The sequence below is a fragment of the Myodes glareolus genome, chromosome 10, assembly GCF_982192425.1.
Source record: "Myodes glareolus chromosome 10, mMyoGla1.1, whole genome shotgun sequence".
Classification (NCBI taxonomy): domain Eukaryota; kingdom Metazoa; phylum Chordata; class Mammalia; order Rodentia; family Cricetidae; genus Myodes; species Myodes glareolus.
The window spans coordinates 46,238,182-46,257,553 of record NC_142035.1 but is presented as its reverse complement, the minus strand read 5'-3'; the positions used below and the strand labels follow the sequence as shown (position 1 = coordinate 46,257,553).

The window sequence follows — 19,372 nt, the reverse complement described above, 5'->3', positions numbered from 1 at the left end:
AGGGGATCCAACACCCCCTCTTCTGGCCTGTGGGCGGCAGGCATGCATATGCTACGCAGAGCCATGCAGGCAAAACACCCATACATATAAAATAAATAGATTAAAACAACGAAAAACGAGTCCTGCAAAATCAACATCAGTAACATTTTATTTGCATAAAACGCACACACACGCACACACACAATGTCACCATTGGTGAGGTGCTTGTGCTAGACCATAACAAGAGAAAGGGCAAGTGGCTCGATTCATGCTTACAATCATAACGCTTGCATACTTCTGTACATATTCTGTACATTTCTGTGTTAAGTACTGTCAACGGGCATACCAGATAGAAGCAATGAATCACTGCCTGGTACAGTGAGATCGTTTTCACTTTTTATGCCTTTGTAGTGGTGCATTCATCACAATAAACGCATTGCGTAAAATGTCTCAAGACATCTATAAGAAAAGATCCTAAAATAGTATTTTTCCTTCTCTCTTTTTATTTCTCGATTCAGTCTGGAACTGAGAGTGGCTCCACTTGACCCACTGCGACTTTCCCACGTGTGCAGACAGCTAAGTCTCACCTGTGGAGGAGGTTGCAGTTGCATCCCAAAGATAGCCCAAGAGTTGGTCAAAATCTGGGTGTTTGTCTAGCAATTCTGGCCACATGATAAAGGATTTGGTTGGTCTAGAAAATGTAGATGAAGCTGGATGGTGGTGGCACACGCCTTTAATCCCAGCACTCGGGGGGCAGAGGCAGGTGGATCTCCGTGAGTTCGAGACCAGCCTGGTCTAAAGAGCTAGTTCCAGGACAGGCTCTAAAGCTACAGAAAAACCCTGTCTCGAAAGAAAAGAAAAGAAAAAAGAAAATGTAGATGAAGTAGAAATGGGCCCTATAGTTCTAGACTTTTATATCCAGATCTGAGTTCTGCCTGCCTAATTCATTTAAACACGTTAAAATATGACAATCATGGCTCTATAAAAGTATCTGTGTATGCCTCCCAGACCCGGAAAGGAACTGAAGACCAGCATAATCTAGTCAATCTGTTTTAAAATTTTATTTTTATGTGTATGAATGCTTTGTCTACATGTCTATCTGTATACCACATACCTGCCTGGTACCCAAGGAGACCAGGAGAGGGCTTCAGATCCCCTGGGTCTGGAGTTGCAGATGATCAGGAGCTGCCATGTGTGAGGTGGGAACAAACCCTGTCCTCTGGGAGAGGAGCCAATGCTCTTAACTGTTAAGCCATCTCTCCAGGCCTGACTCCTGTCAGTCTTAACCCCTTAAATCCTCCCTGCAATCAGGTGTCATTCCCTTGTTGGAAAGCACAGTGTACTAGAATGTAAGCTAACCTGTGCAAAGCACCTTAATTATAAACTGGTTGGCCTATTACCTCAGGCTTATTATTAACTAGCTCTTACAACTTAAATTAACCCATAATTCTTATCTATGTTTAGCCACGTGGCTTTTTTAGTGCAACATTTTCATCTTGCTTCCTCTGTGTCTGGCTGCTGTGGGAACTCCTTCAGTCAACAGCCTTTAAGATACCGGCTCATTTGGGCATGATCTCTTATGCTATAAATGCAGTCATAAAGCTTGTGTGTGCGTGCACACACATTCTCTCTCCTTTGCTAGATTCTGTTCCTGTTTCCCATTCGTGCAGAGTACTGTGATCTGTGAGTCTATCCCTGAATAAAGACCCCTTTATTATATATACTCAATCTGAACCATTGTAGGATTACTTTATAGCACCCATCTTCATCTTCTGCAGTCTGCAACTGCAGACTGAGCCTTTCTTCTTCCCAGAATTCTCCTAGTCTGGTCACCTGCCTGTGCTTCTGGCCTGGTTACTGGCAAATCAGCATTTTATTAAACCAATATAAGTGACAAAACTTTACAGGGTACAAGAGCGTTATCCCACAGCCCTGGTTGGCTTCCACCTCTGCTTTTCACCAATGGGCAAAGACAAAGATCCGGATAATCATCTACTACTGAATAGCAAAACCAGAAGCTGCATCTCTAAGCTTGACTACACTTCATGCCCAGAGCCTGGTCACATGCCACACAACCATAGCAAGGCTAATGAGTCTTACATCCTGAAACTCTGGTGCCGGGTTCTCTGGCAGAAAGAGAAGGAGGGCAGAGCTGGACCTGCCCAAACTCTCCCTGGTGCTGAGTAGGATGGTGAGTGTGGAATGACCCAGACCTCCACCCCCCCCCCACCCCGGCCACAGGGGAGAAACATGCCCACTGAGTCAGGAGTCTGTCAAAGCAGAGTCTCGGCTAATGGTTTCAGGCAAGAACTTACATGGAGTTGTGATGGGGGTGGAGCAGCTTGGGATGGGTTGAGGCAGAGGAAGGAATAAGGGCCAATAATATTCTGCCACAATAGCAGTGGCTGGGCAGAGGTGGGTCTAGGTAGGGTAGCCAAAGACAGGTCTCCAAGCTCAAGCCAGGCTCAGGAAGTTACACTGGGCCTCATGAGGCCCAACACTCTAGCACTATGCATGAATTGGAAAAAGTATCCTAGGGACACTGGCTGGCTGTCCTCCGGGAAAAGGACATTTTGTGCATGCCTAGCCATGGAGCTCACACAGCCTACAGGCGTCTTTGTCACCATTTCCTCATAGGTAAAGCAAATCAGGAGTTTGAGGTTCACTGTTCTGGGAGGGGGGGGTTGAAGTTTGGGCTTTGATAGGAGTTTTCTTGCTCTGCCCATGAGGGTGTCCTCAGACAGACATTAAGGCAAGGCCCATCATGGAACACGTGTGGCAGGAAGGGGGCACACAAGGGTGGCCACTATATACTTCTGGACAAACTTAGGACTGATGACCAAATCCAACCACCAGAGTTAGTCCTCTAGTTTGAGTCTGCTTATTCCCTCAGGAGGATGGCATATTCTAGAAGACGGCATCCATCAAGCCAGGCCAGTTATCAGGCAATGGTGGGTGTTGTGGTCTGAGTGCGTAATATCCTTCATGGACTCGTGCTTGGGAAAGTTGTGGAACCTTTTCCTTGCTGGAGGAAGTAGGTCATTGGGGTGAGCCTTGGGGTATTACGGTCCAGCTCGGCTCCTGTGAACTGTCCACGCTCTGCTTCCAGACTGGATGCTTTGCCTTCTAACCCTGAGCCAAAGTAAGCCCAACTCCCCCTAAGTGGCTTCCTGTCAGATGTTTTCTCATAGCAATGAAAAGTAACTGATATAGGACAATGCGGGTGGCCAGGTCAGAGGTGGCAACTGACTTCAGGGGATTGGCCCACCAGGAAGCAAAATATTGATGGGTGAATCTGGATAGGCAACCCTCCCCCCTCAAGTCCATGGGGGTAGCTTTGGTTTGTCCTCTGTACAGTATTTGGGATTAAACCCAGGGCCTTCCTAGGCAAGTACTCTATCACACAGCAGTAACTCCAGTCCTTTTTGTACTGCTTGTTTTGAGACAAGGTCTCATGAAGCTGGCCTTCAAGTGGCTCTGTAGTACATGTAGGCTTTGCTTTGATCCTCCTGATTCAGCCTGCTGTGTAGCTGTAACGGCATGCCTGTACCACTAAGTCCTGTGACTTTGGCTGAGAAAGATTTGGGCTACAAACTGTCATTTTAATGTCAAATACAATTGGAGGATATATAAGGTTTTATGTTAGTAATATGCAGGGCATGTGTGGGCTTTTCCCATAATCTGTGATATGATCAAATATTTGTAATTTTATATTTTCTATTGCTTTACTGTATTTCTCAGAAAAGCAAAGTTGATATTCAGCTCATGAGATGATCTTCAGAGAAAATTACCAACAAAACATACTGCAAATCCTACCACTAACCAAGTTTGGACCTCCTTTAATAAATGCAGTCAGAAAGAAACCCTTAAGAAACGTTTCAGCTGCCACAAGGTGTGGCCCTGGCAGCCTCTCCTTTTGGGGCCAGCTTTCATGATATGGTAGATGACTGGTAATTGCCCAGGCTGATTTTTAACCTCAACTTTTTATTTGTAATTTTGCATATCCTTTTGTAAGCCACCACCATGCTCAATATATCTTATGGTAGAAGATGTCATTTAAACTTGGTCAATCCCCCCCCACACCTATCCCCTAACCTACAGAAGTCTGACTTTTTATAAAGAAAACAAAACAAAAATTAAATGTATGTAGGACATTAGACCAGTTGGTTTTAGATTCAACAAAAAATGGTTATTTTTTTTTCTTTATATTTAAGACACTATCAATTTCAGAGTACAACACTGGGGCCTCTAACAATCACAGCCCATGCTTCTGCGCACTGGTGCTTAGGAGCATGTGTTAAGATCTTGTTACATAGTCAGATATTTGACTGGCTGTTTGGTTCATGTGTGACTATTAGTCCATTTAGGCCTGTTTCTTTCTCTCACATTTCAAGTCTTCTCTTTTCCCCACTACCATCTGATATGTACGGCCTTATTTTGGTATCATTGTGGATTCTTTCCCCTCCTTTTGGCTATTGCTTTTTGTGGGGATACTTACCAAGTATCTTATTGCTGGCCTACCTATCCATCATCACGTACAGTACTTCTCAGGATGTTTCTCTTCATGTGTAAGGACTTATCCAAAGCATGTAAACATGAGGCTTTGGCAGCTAAGTTCAGATCTCTTCTTGCCCCGCATAGGGGTACACACTTGTCATCTTCACACTCAAGAGATGGAGCTAGAAGGCTTATAAGTTTGGTGCCACTCTGAATTGCACAAATTCTCTAAATCCTGAGGGAGGAAAGAAGAAAGGAAGGGATGGGGGTAGGGGAGAATGGGCTAGGAATGTGGAGGGCGAGGGAGAGAGACTTCAAATACTGTTGTCTATTGGATCTTGCTATTTGGGTTTTAGATCAGCTGATTCTTTCTGGAGGCGTCTAGATTGTTTTTATTGATCCTATGTGCTCAGAGGCAGAGGATAACCTCTGGAGGGCACCTTGGACACTGAGAATGACAACGGCAGGATGTAGCTAGAGCAAAGCAGCTACAATGTCACTATGTCCTAAGCTGTCAGGGGTCAAATCAAGGATGGAGTTTGGGTCATTCCAAGGTGAAAAACATGCCTAGCTCCTCAATATCTACCCTCAACCCCCACCCCAGCATACGACTACCAGATGGAGCCTGGCCACAAGAGTAGCTATGCTTGGCATTTTTTGCCACTCACATGACCTCTTGGTGTGGATACTGTTTATAGTGGGCTTGAAATCCCACACCAAATTGTCCTCAAATCCAGAATGATTGTTTGTCTTTGACATCTGAGGCCTGCCCCTCCACATCCTAAGACTCCTACCTCTCAGTGATTCAGGATATCCCCACCCATTTGCTGACATGCATCCTAGAAAGCTGTTGACCAGGACTATGGCTTTAATGTGACTTTATCACAGATTAGATTAACCTGGGCTGGGGCCTCACCTACAGAACTGTCCTCATTGCCTTGACTGAGCCTTCGGACACAGCCCAGATGTTTTTACAAGGGGATATGGAAGATTTAAAAGGAAGGTTACTGGCCTCTGGCTTGCTGGGCTGGGCCAATTCCCCCACTGCTGTCAGAACCAGTGATTCCAGGCTCCTATCCCGGGCTAAGTAACAGCATCCTCCCAAGAAGCTTCCAGGATTATGGCGCCAGGTTGGGCCTGCTGAAGCACCCCACCTTGTGGCCTAAGCAATGACTGGGTTGTTGGCCTCTCCAGTGAGAAGCAGCCATAGCACGACTCTTAACTACTGAGGCACCCAGCCTCAAGGACAGAGCAGCTACCTGGCTCTCAGCCTCTCAGGCATGATTCAGCTGTTGTTATTATTTTAATGTAAGCTGACTTAAATTCATACACATATTTAAATACATAATAAATACACACAGTTTTTTCATCCCATTGCTTCTGCTCCTTGAGAACCTTAAAACACAGAGCTGGAGAGATGGCTCAGCGGTGAAGAGTACTCACTGGCTGCTCTTCCAGAGACCCTGAGTTCAATTCCCAGCAACCAAATTGTGGCTCAGAACCATCTGTAAAGAAATCTGGTGCTCACCTTTGACCTGCAGGCAGAACACTATATACATAATTTTTTTTTTAAAAAAATACACCTTAAAAAAACTTAAAACATGGGGCTCTCAATTGAATTCCAGCCGAAGAAAGAGGCACATGACAGCAGAACTACATCCAGGAGCTTTTATTTGTACGGAACAGTTTTAAAAATACAGAATAAAATAGCTTTATCTCTACTATTATTCACAACATCTGGTCCAAATATTACATATTTTTAAAATACTTAAACGTTTAATGAAGCCATGTTAGAAAAACAATATGAAAATTCTTTTTAAAAACTCCATAAAAGAATTACACATCTCAAAAAACAACCCCACCCCAAATACCCTCAGTATGCAAAATAAAAATTAAAAAAAAAAAACAACCCCAGAGAGATATATAGGTAAAGTCAGTCACAAAACTCAAATAAAATAGAGGCATCTCTACTGTTCTAAGGACAGTCAGAAATTAGTGAATATGTCGAATCAAAGTTGTTAGGAACGGACAGAAGAGGATGTCCACTGAGCCGTCAGATGTGTCAAACAGCAACGTTGGTATGAATGCTCTAAACACTAGAAAACACACCGCAACCTGAGAATGCTGGGTACAGAGTGGTGACAAGGCAGTCAACCTACTAGAAGGATGGGGAGGTCGATGGGGCTGCCGAAAAGGGGTCCCCAGCACTACTATGCTTTGGGTTCCATGGATGAAAGTTGAATGCTGGCATGTAAGGGACCTTCTTGCACTACTGGGGTTCTGACTGTAGGAAGAGTGGAAAGTAGAAGATGTCCTATTCTGTGCCCAAATCTTAAGGGACTGAGAATAAAGTACAGTATGTGAAAGCCTGACCCAAGGGACAGTTTCCTGGAGACCAGAGCTCCATGAAAGCTCAGGCCTAGCTGTGCACCAACCCAGTGTGCAGTGGACAGGCATGGGTATGCACAGCTGGCATCCTCACTAAAAGCCATGCCAAGCCTGATGCCAGCAGCCAAATGTCTGTCCCAAGCGCAGCCGTCTGCAGGATGCTGCCTCTCTTCTAGCCACACGGGCTCTAAACTGAGGCTTCACCTCTGGGGCACTGGTATGACTAATGATTAAACCTGCCGACTTTAAGTCTAAGTTGCTAATATCAGTGTCTCAGCAGGGACATAAATGAAAGAATTAACAGTTTAGATCATGATCATAAAATATTCACATGGGTAAATAAAGTATACACACATACTAGAGGTTCATCAATGGAGAAATTCTATCAGCACATGACATTGTCATGAAAATTATATCATTCCCTCCCTGGAAAACTGTGACTATTATCCTGGGCAGAAATGTTATTTTACTATATGGAAATACTGTGATATTCATGCATAAATCAAGTTGTCATCATGAAAGTCAGTATTCTACAGTATAAAGTAAATCCTGCATGTGAATTTGTTACAGTGGAGATGGGACACCAGTAGGACCCACAATACTTCACTCCAGCTGGCCTAGAAAAGCCACTTCTCTTGCCTCCATCAATCCCAATAAATGTTAACACTGGAAACCCTCTCAAGAAAGATTCTGAGCCAGGCGGGGGTAGCACATACCTTTAATCCCAGCACTCGGGAGGCAGACAGAGACAAGTGGATCTCTGTGAGTTCGAGGCCAGCCTGGTCTACAGTGGTAGTTGTTCCAGGACAGGCTCCAAAGCTACAGAGAAACCCTGCCTCGAAATACAAAACAAAACAAATAAAAAGATTCTGAGCATAAACATCTCAGTCCCAGTGAATCAAGGTTTAACTCATAAATGAGAATGAAAATCACTTTACAGAGACGAGTGCCATTTCCCACTGCCTTCCAACTGGGTCTCCAGCACAGGGAGCCAGACAGTACTGCCCTTGTTCTCACATTCTGCTTTCTGTGCTGACACAAATGTTTGCTCTCGGGTGAAGAAAGGAAGCAAGTGTCCAGCAGGAGACCTAGGGATGGAATGCCCGGTAAGGATGTCCACATCTGAAATACTTTTGAAACGCCCACAGGCATACAAAACACAGCAAGTCTCAGCAGTGAAGAGAAGCTGGACACAAGACCTAGCAGACAGACCACACATGGCCACCATGTCCCCCTAAAACTCCCCTCTAGGCACACATTCCCTATATGTTCTGGGAGACTACAGGCTGCATGGAAAAACCTTACAAGTGGTCACAGGATGCCAATCCTCATAGTGCAGAAAGTACAAAACTCCATGGAGGCATTTGATTGGGTTGTTCTCTTTCCTCCCACCTCCTGCCCCTTCCTTCCAAGAATATCAAAAGTTGGCTCTGGAAAAGCAAGAAGAGGAAACCCTGCTTCCAATGGGAGATGTTGGCATAGTACTTCCTTGATCATATATACTTGGTGAGCCCATGTCCAAGTCTAATAGTGACCAGAGCAACATGTAACCAAATGGGAAGCCTTGGGGAGGCACTCGGCAGAACAGGTGTAGCAGGCAGGACACTGGGCGTGGATCGCCAGCCATTCTCACGCTTCAGCGTGGACCCCTGCTCCTGCTCACAGCAGTTCAACACTGCAAGTCTCAGGAGCTTCCAAACAGAAGCTGGATAAACTAAGCAGAAAGCAAATTGAGGCAACAGTGAATGGAGAACAGGAGAGCTGTCAGTCATACATGCTTGCTAAGGAATAGGGGGCAAACGCTACTCACCAATGTGCTTCCAGGGCACGAATTACTCTTGAGTAGACATTTAGAAAACATACAAAACTAAATGCAATCAGAAACCCAGTTCTTTACTTAATCTGGAGGAAGATTTTGGCAAAACAATATAATGGCTCTGACGTGAGGTGTTATTGAAACCCAAAACTCTCATGGGTCATGAGGGCTGTAGAGACAAAAACAAAGACCTGGCAATATGGTGACACTGAACCAGCCTGGGGGCTGGGGCAGAGAAACACAGAGGGCTACTCAGAGTCACACCTTGCTAAGGAAAGCAGGAATGGCCACTGCTACACATGATTCAGCCAGGTCCTTAAGAGGTACAAGCTCATGAAGCAAGACTTTCCTCTTGGCTTGAAAACCAAAGATAAATTCAATACAAGTCGCTTGTCAGCAAGAATTTGTGTCCTAGGTTAGAACACTTCACAGATGGCACCTGGTAGCTGCTTTTCTTACTGTCTTCTGCAACAAATTACACTGGCATTTGGCTAAGGGATCAAATCTTCCCTCTGCAAGGATCAAGATCCAATGGACCTGTGATGTGACAACCCACACAAAGTCTTATTAAGTCAAATCTACCAGCAATGAACTTGCAACAGAAGGAAATGGCACATTCCATATGGTGATGCTGTATTACTGTCCCAGGTTCCCTTCTTCACCAAACAAATTCACATGTAACTTGACCCATGTTTCTGGGTTCTGGTCCAGTAGTCAGTTGTGATAAATAGATTAGACATTACAGTATTTACACTTTCATGGTATCGAGCAGTACAAAACACACCCACAACAATGGTCACTGGCCTTCAACAGCCATTCCAAGAAACTTCCCTGATGGTACCCATAACTTTACACAAATGCTGGTTCTTTTCTTAATGGGGTAAGGGGTAGAGAACAAGGAATAGGATGCAAGGTTAGAAATTCACATGGAAAAACACTGGTTTCAAAAATCCACTATAGTCATAACATTAAATAGGAATAAAACACACACAACAGTTCAGGACAGCAGAGCCAAGATGCCCATAAACTTATTTGTGGGCACTCTATACCCGTCATGCCAGCCATCAGTGAAAATGCCAAATAGGTTGTCTCAGCCACTAAAACAGACTAGTATGCACTGTGCTGACCTGGATGGGGCCAGAGTGACAAGGAGAAGAGTGGTCAGGAATGCCATTGACTCAGGACCTTCCATTCCTTTCAATCACTCAGGCATAGCTGTGCAGACCTTATGCACGCTCACATCTGGGCACACGGCAGTCATGTCACTAGTTTCAGTCAGGTCAATGGGCTCCTGGGTTTTGGGGGCAACATAATTACTCTGACCACGCAGATGTGACAAAGTAAAGACACTGGTGGCCCCTTGGCCAGAGGTCTCTGCAGGGCTCAGGTCAAGTAAAGAGTTGGACATAGTGTTTAGAAGCAGAAACCCCTGGGCCTTGAAGTGGTTTGCAGGAAAGAGCACTGGAAGTCTGCACAGCAGGGAACTGAAAACAAGACCACTATGGAGTCCAAATGCCCATTCCAACGGCAGGACTGTGATTTCAAGTTCAGTGACCAAGGCCAGCAATGGACATGGAAAGGGTAAGGGACCAATAAGGAGACAAGTGAGACACCATATTGGACATAATCACTACCCACAACAGAAGAGTGATGTGCAACCTGTCTTAGCTCTGAGGTGCAGGATGCCAATGTAGATATACAAACATATATCTTCTTGTTACTCAGCAAGGGACTACAGACCATGCCTCACTGTGGCCAGGCCACAGGGCACAGCAAAGGCTATACTGTGGCCTGAGAGTCTTTGTCTGAACTCCGGCTGTTCTCACTCCTCCCAAAGCCTTTCCATGTGTAGCCTGCAAAGGTTGGGCTAATAGGCAGGTAGTTGAAGCATCTGTATTTTTTAATAATGTTCATGCCAAATGGCAAATCGTAGGACTCCATGCCATCAAGGGACTTGTTCCCTTTGCTCACACCCTTCTTCCATTTCTTGATTCCTCTTTCCTCTGGGGTACCTGCTCCACATATAGAGAAACACAAAAAGAATACTTAATTACCTTAGAAATGAGGACTGTTAGACAGACAGACAGACCCAGACCCACATCCCATGCTAGAAATCAGACCTGCCTAGTGACAGCAACAGAAAACCTGAGAAGTTGAAGATGCTTAGTCCCCAGGTACCCAAATAAAAAGTCTGGGATCACTAACCCTCTTTCTTCCACAGTCAAGGGACTTTGGACTTCATGTCCTCCCTGTCCTTTGACAGGACTCACAATTTTCACTGAGGAGGTATGACCTAGGCACCTGACTGCTTTCCTGGGTATCATAATGATCCAGTCTCCTGTCTGGCTGTCTAGTCACCTCACCACACCCTCTTCAAAATCACTATGAAATGTGATTAAAAAAAAAAAAAACAAACTACCTCTCTAAAATGCCAACATAAACTATGCAATGCCTGCATCCACTGCACTCACCGAAGCTCTTCCTGTTTCGCTGCAGTTTGATGTGGGGATAGGAGGTGTACTGGTCTTGTTTTTGGGCTTGAAGTTTAAGATTTCCCCTTAAAACAATCCACCACTAAAATGTCTCATTCATAAGATTTCTGGGGAGCCCATGGCAGATACACCAGACAGATGGACTGTCTCATCTGTCCTTGAAGGCAGCATCTGACAGTAATACAGCAGCCATCTCTAAGAGACCTACCAGAAGCTCGGGACTGTGCAAAGGAGTCCATAAAAGCCCACCCCAGGTTCCAGGCGCAATCTGAGAAGGAAGACAGGGTCCCAGGGTGTACCCGAGCATCCCTCTGCCTTCTCAGCATACACAGGACGATGTGCTGCTCTTAATAGTCATTTGGATGGAGTGTCATCTCAACTACTTTAGAAGACAGTTTGTATCAATGATACCTTTGAACTGACTTATTCCTACGCCTACTCCTAAGACAGGGTTGACCTCCTGGGCTTGAGGGATCCCCCTCCTGCAGACTTGTGAGTAGCTGGTACTCACAGGCAAAGGTCACTGAATGCTATTTGTGGTTCTTGTTTCTGTATGGCAGAGCGAGAGTGAGGGAGCTTGGGACTTGGGCTATGCTAAGGCTTTGCTCTTCCTCCAGAGATGTTTGTATATCTAGCCCTGACATACAACACGTACCTGGGATGGTGTTGTCCAATATAAAAGCCACACAGCCTCCTACAAACATCGCAGTAGTGAGAAGTACATTCAGTACTTGATCAATTCCTGTTATACCTAGATAAGAACAGAACCACCATTAAGGGTCATCACTGTAACCAGGGTAGGTCTGTCCTTGACTCAGAATGAGGCAGTGGAGTAGACACCTCTGGCAGGACCTAAACATATAAAATTCTCAGTTGTACACATGCACATACTCTTGCCAGTAACATTTAAAGTTACTATACAAACTTGCAACAATAATTCCATTGCTTCGACAATGGTGTTTAGTTGATGAACTGAATAAAGTAACATTAATACTATAATAAATAGTGGAGGTATTGAGGTATAGTCTATAGATGTATAAAAGATTTAAAATTAAAAATGGCTGTTATGGGGCTTTGAGAGATGGCTCTGCAGTTAAGGGCACTAGCTGCTGGTCCAGAGGACCTAGGTTCAGTTTCCCCATGGTGGTTCATAACCATCTGTAACTCCAGTTCCTAGGGATCCAATGCTTTCTCCTGACTACCATGGGTATTGCATACACATATGATTCAGACAAGCACACAGACAAAACACCCATACACATAAAATTAAATTAAATTTTTAATAAATGATTGTTGTAATGCTGCAAAAAATTTACAAGTGAGTAACAAAGCAATTACACTATGGGGAGCAGGGGGCGGTGCATGTGCAAAGTCTCACTCCATAGCTCAGGCTGGTCAGGAACTCACTGTGTTTAGGCTGGTACCAAACTGATGGCAATCTTCCTGCGTCAGCCTCCTGAGTGTTGGGATTACATAAGAGCCACCAAGACTAGTTGTTCATGCAACTTTTAAAAATGGTTTTCTTTTTTTCACTGCTGTTTTTTATTTTTGAGACAGGGTCTTTCTATATATTCCTGGCTATCCTGAAACTCGCTATGTAGAACAGGTTGGCCTTAAATTCAGGCTACCTGTCCAGTTAATTTGAGATGGGTATAGTAGCATATGCCTGTCATCCTAGCACTTGGGAGGTGGAGGCAGAAGAATTAAAGGTTCAAGGTCAGCCTTGCCTAAATGAGCTCAGTGCCAATCTGGACTACATGAAAGCCTATGTAAGAAAAAAAAAATTGAACAAATAATCCTGAATTATTCAATTACAAAAATAATGTATCAGTAGCAACAGATATTTCTTAAGAAGGTTCCTCCTTTGCTCATTCTGCATGACAGCAGGATTTTATTAAAATAAAAAGTAGGAGCTAAAAAGGTATTCTTTGTTTAAAGATCTGTTAATCTGGTGTATGTGTGCTTGCCTGCATGTATGTCTGTGTGCTATTTGCATGCAATATTTTCAGAGATAAGAGGACGGCTTCAGATTTCCTGGAGCTGGGGTTCAGGCAATTATGAACTCCTGTATATGCATACACAGATCCGGGGAACTGAACCCAGGCCCTCTACAAGAGCCAAGAACAGCTCACAATAAGAGCTCACACACAGGGCTTGGTGGAGAGCTGGCTCTGTGGTTAGGAACCCTTTTATTTCTTTTACATTGTATGTCTGAGTGTTCTGCATGTACACCTGCATGAAGAGGGCATCAGATCCCATTAGAGATGGTTGTGAGCCACCTTGTGGGTGCTGGGAATTGACAGCTACTGTTCTGAACTACTGAGCCATCTCTCCAGTAGTTAGGATCATTTTGCTCTTGTAGAAAACCCAGGTTCAATTCCCAGAACCCAGATGTGGCTCACAACTGTCTTTAACTTCAGTTCCTGGGGATCCAAAGCCCTCACCTGACATTCTCGGGCATAAGACACACACATGATACATATACATACAGGCAGGCAAAAAAACTCATACACATAAAATAAAATATAAAAAAGAAATTTAAAAGAGTTTATAACCACTGAGCCATCTTTCCAGGATCTAAATAAGTATTCTTGAATTGAAAATAGAAAGACATATCCAAGTCTGTGAAGTTGAGTTTTAAGGAACTATACAACTTAATACAGCATGAGTTTGAGAAATCAAAAGTTTTACAGAGCCAAAGGAGAGGTAACCATGAAAAAAAATGAGACCTCAGGGGCTGGAGAGATGACAATTCATTGGGCAAGGTGTGTTTGGTTTCTAGCATGGTGCCTTTCAAGAAGGTGCCTTGAATCTTCTACTTCTCTAGATCCAGGCTTATCTGATGCCCTTTTCTGGCCCTGCATGCTCCTGGTATACACACATGCAGAGAAAACATTCATACAAAATAAAACAAAAAGTAAGCCCTTGGCACTCATACCAAGTGTTCACCTGGGGACTGCTGATCTGAAGACACCCCATAATAATTTCTGTGAGTGGCCCTGGTGGTTTCCAGAGAAATATTCAGAATAAGACTCAGAACGAAGCAACATACACCTGAGGTTCCAAGGTCTCTTCCAACTACAAGAGCTATTTGTGAATCTATGGTTGAACTCCCAACTGCCCTACCCAAGATTCAAGACCTTTTTCTCCTACCTGTGACCAGAGGGTTTTGTCTGAGGTAACTTGGAAGAACAAGCCCGAAGAATATGGAGAATCCAAGCACAAACAGGTTCCGGGAAGAATTCAAGTCAATGAACTGCAGGTTAGAGAGGCCAACGGCTGTGATCATTCCTGGAAAGCAAAGCATCAGAACACAGTTCCAGAGTTTACCAACTACGACACGCTGACAAGCTATCCCGGAGGCTGAGGACAGGCTCCCTGCTGTCCTTTCTCTGCCATCAGACATCAGCTTGGAGACCAGTGCAGTGCCAGAAAGGGAAGGTCCAGGGCTAGCATGACCACCTGTATCTGATCCGGATGACAGCATCACACATAAACTTCACACTACATTTTCTTTAAATCAAGTAGACAAGTTTTAATTTTTTAACTTTATGTATGTAAGTATTTTGCTTGCATTTATGACTGAATGAAGTGTGAGCCAGTGCTCATGGAGACCAGAAGTCATTGTCAGATGCCCTGTAACTGGAGTTGTGACTGACCATATGGGGGCTAGGAACTGAACCTAGGTCCTCTTCAAGGGCAGCCAGTGCTCTAATTGCTGAGTCATCTCTTGCTCTCCCTACTTAAGCATTTTGATAAACCCACATTAAAAATCTGGGGCATGTCCACAATGACTGTATCTGAGTGGTACAGATCAAACCCAAAGTCGCATTGTAAAGTGATCAAATTTAAAGGGTTCATTTATAGGGGAAAACATCAGAGTTAAATCAATCAGAAAGTCTAAAGAGACTAGATTTTTTTTACTTTAATTTTCATAACATAATTACTTCTATCTTTAGCATACATTTGGCTTGGACACTGGTAAAAATTCTCAACTTTTTGAAGCACCATCTTTTTTTTTTTTTTTCTTAAGACAGGGTTTCTCTGTATAATAGTCCTAGCTGTCCTGAAACTCCTTTGTAGACCAGGCTGGCCTCAAACTCACAGGGATCCGACTGCCTCTGCCTTCCAAGTGCTGGGATTAAAGGCATGTGCCACCACTGCCCAATGAAGTATCACCTTTTACAATTTAAAATGAAACTGTTAGATTTACTGCTAGATCTTATTTGCAAAAACATCCCCATTAAAAATTAGCCTGTGTGTATTGGGTGATTTTTTTACACCTGTTTAGATGACTATTCTTTGGTGGAGTTGAAATCCTGTTTTCAGTCTGCATTTATGTAGCTCGGTGCTTTGTTAAAAGCTAAGTGTTTTCAGAAAAGTATGTTCTGCATGTATTTTTAGGTACACATTTTGAGGGCTGCATTATTATTGTATAAAACGTACTGAATCCAGGAAAATCTGAAGATTGAAACCTGTATATAGAAGCCTGTGTGTTTGATTTTAAACAGCTTGATTTTAAAAAGAATTGGCCAGCATGAAGAACGGTTGGTGATGGTAGGCCTGCTGCATCAGGAAGTGGTTCTTACCAAAGAGTGTGCAGAAGAGGGCTCCGAGCACAGGGTCTGGGAGGGATGCAAACAAGGCACTGAACTTGCCAACCATGCCCAAGCCCAGCATGAGTGCGGCGCCATACTGGATCACTCGGCGGCTGCCAACCTGTGGGCACAAAAGTTGCAGATTACCTGCCATTCTACCCAGACTGCCAGCCCAGGGCAAACGTGATGGTGTCCTGGGCAGAACTCAGAGTACTTTAAACTTTCAGTTAACAGGACTAGTCCTCAATACATTACTAAAGAGACAACCCCACTAGACCTTGCTCCATTCTTCTCTCCATACTTCAGTTCACTGTTGCAGCTGTGGATAGGCGACCCAAGGGATCAGGAGCTGGAGATAAGATTGCTTACCCACACCCTAGATGTAGTTACCTTTGTTAGTGGGCTTTGGCTGGAATGACCTCCTGGGCTGGAGTCATGGGTGCAGCAGCTACACTACACAAGAAGAAGAGTTCCTGCTTCTCTCCTTGTTTTTTCATGTGACTTTTCACCGAGACAATCGCCACAGAAGTCCTTGTGGCTCCATCCATCTTTCCGAAGTTGGATAAACATTCCACTACCATTTGTTTGCTCTTTCCTTTCTCTGTCATTGAGCCAACTTTCTAGACACTGCCAGTCCCTTGTTAAAATCCTGTTGATTAGTAAATAATCTACATCTTTGGAGGGGGCGATGGCTCACTTCTATAATCCCAGCACTCAGAAGGGTGAGGCAGTAGACTGAGGCTAGTGAGGGACACAGGATGGATCGAGTGGGGAAAGGAAGAAAGGAGGTAAAAAGAAAATAAAAAGTGCCCGCCAAGGGGGACATAGTCACAGATGATGTGAAACCTCCATTGCCCCGATCTAGCCTCTACTAGGACCAAAGGACAGGTAAACAGTGGAAAAGATCGTACAAATTGCAGGATCAATCAAGAGGGACTGACTTATTGATCCCACGAGAAGGAAGCCTCCCATCTGCAGTAAACATCTCGGAGGATCTAAGGTACGCTGACTTGTTAGACTGGGGATGGATGACATGCCCTAAGATCCTGCCCTCCTGTGACCTCCTAGTTACACTGGACCTTTAAGAGTCCTCTTATTCTGCCCATTCCCTGGCACTGTTTCCATTCTTCCTTCTTGATCATCAAAAAGTCAAATTTGTATCCCTGGCTTTTCCCAGGTCTTCAATAGCATGTAATGTACCAGAGAAATGATCTTTCCTAGATACCATCCCTGAAAGACACTACATTTGAACTTGAGAAATGGTGCAGCAGCTAAGAACACTGCTGTTCTTTCCAGGACCCATGTTCAGCTCCCAGCATCCACATGGCAGCACACAACCAACTTTAATTACAGTTTTGGGGACCCAATGCCCTTTTCTGACTTCTAGGGTCAGAATCAGGCACGCACATATGTACATGCAGACATATGAAAAGCTACCTTTATAGACCAGGGCACAGAGACCAAAGGGGTTACCTGCTGTCACCATGTTGAGAAAAAGTGATGAGGCCAGGGCAGCCCAATCCCTGGTGTCTGCCCTGTTGCCTTCTCTGTGGGACAGGTGGACTAGACTCAGCAGAGGCAGAGTGGGTAACTCAACTCTGGTGAGGTTAGGAATTCCAAGTCCAAGGAATATCCAGTGACTGGATAGAAGCAGCTATCAGCAGAACTGCCTGAAAATGCAGGCAGGAGGGCTGGGGGACAGACTGCCCTCCTTTCAATCCATGTGTGGTTCAATGGCTCAGCCCTATCTGTCCAGGAGACTGCTACAGTGGCAGTGTTTTCTGAATGTGCTGTCCTCTGCCAGTCACTGAGCTTGTGCAATGACTGAGCCTTGAAATATGGCCAATGAGACTGAGCAAGTAAAATCTTAACATGAACCTATTTAAGTGTACACAGCTACATGTGCTCCTGACTGCCGTGTCAAGACAGATGGATCTAAACCTTAGGGGCTGTGCTCAACTCACAAAATCACAGGGCTAGGATCACACAGACATTTCTGCTCCAAGTCCCAGCTCCCTGCTCTAAGGCAGATGTATACTAGGGACTCAACACTGAGTGTCTTGAATGGATACAGTTCTTGCCTGGAGAAATGGCTCCAAAGACTGGGAACAAAGGGATTCAGAGCAACATAAATCAGCTCATGCATTAATGTTGATGAGCTGAAGAGATAGCCAGGTGACACTCACAACTGCTCACAGCTTAGCACCAAGGGGATCTGACACGATCTTCTGGCCTTGTGGAAACTGTGCTCATGTGTATATTTTCCCCCTGCACAACTAAAATAAATAAACAAACAAATAAATAAAAAAAATAAGTGCTGTTGGGGTACCATTTCAGAGAAGGCTTGTATTCATTCAAATGCCACTCATTCCCTGAGGCCGTAAAGGGTACTTGCTTCCTTTCAGTGACCTTGGCTGTTCTGTGTACATGTAAGGGTACAGAAGGAGGGTGCTTGATAAACAGGAGGTCCTCTCAGCAGTTTTACAGCCGCCCTGTTTGGAGCCAGTTATTTGCCCACGGGGAGATGCTAAGGGGTTGCTGGTTAATACCCGATTTGTGCCCATCAAACCCTTCCTTCAGCTCCTTGGGTTCCACATCCATTATCTATTGTAGGCAGCACTTGGACTCCAGCAACAACACTGAAGGAAGTTCCCATACAGTCTCCCTCCCTCCATGCCATGTGCTGGGAGAATGGGCAGTAGATGGTGCCATTGGCACACCTGAAGTTGAGCTTCCACTGGCCCTGCCTCTTAGGGGAAGATCAGCAAGTTGGGTGTGCTCCCTGCATCTCAACACTGTTCCCTCTCGCCCGGATTTGTAACCAAGATGAATCAAACTTAATACTGGGTTTCTTTTTATCTAGGGGCTAGGGGGTCAAACAGGTCTAGAAGGCTTCCGGATTGGGTTCTTAGGTAAGGAGTCCTGTGACTCATGCGGGCTATAAAGAAAAGGAAACCAGTCTCAACAGTCTCTAGTTACACAACATCCAATGGCTGCTGGGCCAGCCAGCACTCCTCAACATCCTGGCAAGCAGCACTGTTTGCCTATGGCAACTAGAACATGAAGTTTAATTGCCCATAATAAAACTGACAGGTCAGGAGCAGACTTTCTCACAGAAGCTGGGTTTTGGGGTGGGACAACTGTACATGTCACTATCTAGGGTTGAGTGGGGAGGACTCTGGTCCAGGCTCTGCTTCACACTGTGACCCCACAGATTTCACTGAGAAGGGGCTCTGATCCAGAGACCTGAGACTGTTATTTAGTGTGATGGATAGTTTCTGTAGAGACAGGCATCTCTCATCCAACATGCCCTGCTGAACGAGGGTCTTCCCTCATTTAGGATGTAATCTCTAACTTTCTTTCTCATCAGGCACTCCCAAGTTCTTAGAGCAGAGGCCTAAGACTAACACAGGCAGGTGCTTAGTCAACGTCTGGAGACTGCAGGAAGCCACAATTAGACCCAGATGCCTCTTACCCAGGGCGGCCAAGTGAGGTGAGGTCTCCTAACAGGCACTCCAAAGCTCATCCAAGGGGGGAAGGAGGTGTGGAAGGAAGATCACAATGGAAGGGTCACAGGTCAAACCCATCAATGAAATGGACAG

General features: G+C 44.8%; 1 protein-coding gene across 4 annotated transcripts in view; it reads right to left on the bottom strand.

Moving 5' to 3' along the window:
* Window positions 1–6,130: 6,130 nt before the first annotated feature.
* The window catches only part of Slc23a2 (solute carrier family 23 member 2), a 102,729-nt gene continuing 89,487 nt past the window's right edge, over window positions 6,131–19,372 (bottom strand). For all 4 annotated transcript variants that reach the window (XM_048455368.3, XM_085696751.2, XM_087911181.1 and 1 more), the window contains exons 13-16: window positions 15,762–15,891; window positions 14,326–14,463; window positions 11,828–11,923; window positions 6,131–10,692 (exon numbers count right to left, since the gene is read on the bottom strand). In XM_048455368.3, coding sequence (XP_048311325.1) covers window positions 10,460–10,692; window positions 11,828–11,923; window positions 14,326–14,463; window positions 15,762–15,891 — 597 coding nt within the window. In that variant the 3' untranslated portion in view covers window positions 6,131–10,459. The remainder of the gene's footprint in view (window positions 10,693–11,827; window positions 11,924–14,325; window positions 14,464–15,761; window positions 15,892–19,372) is intronic.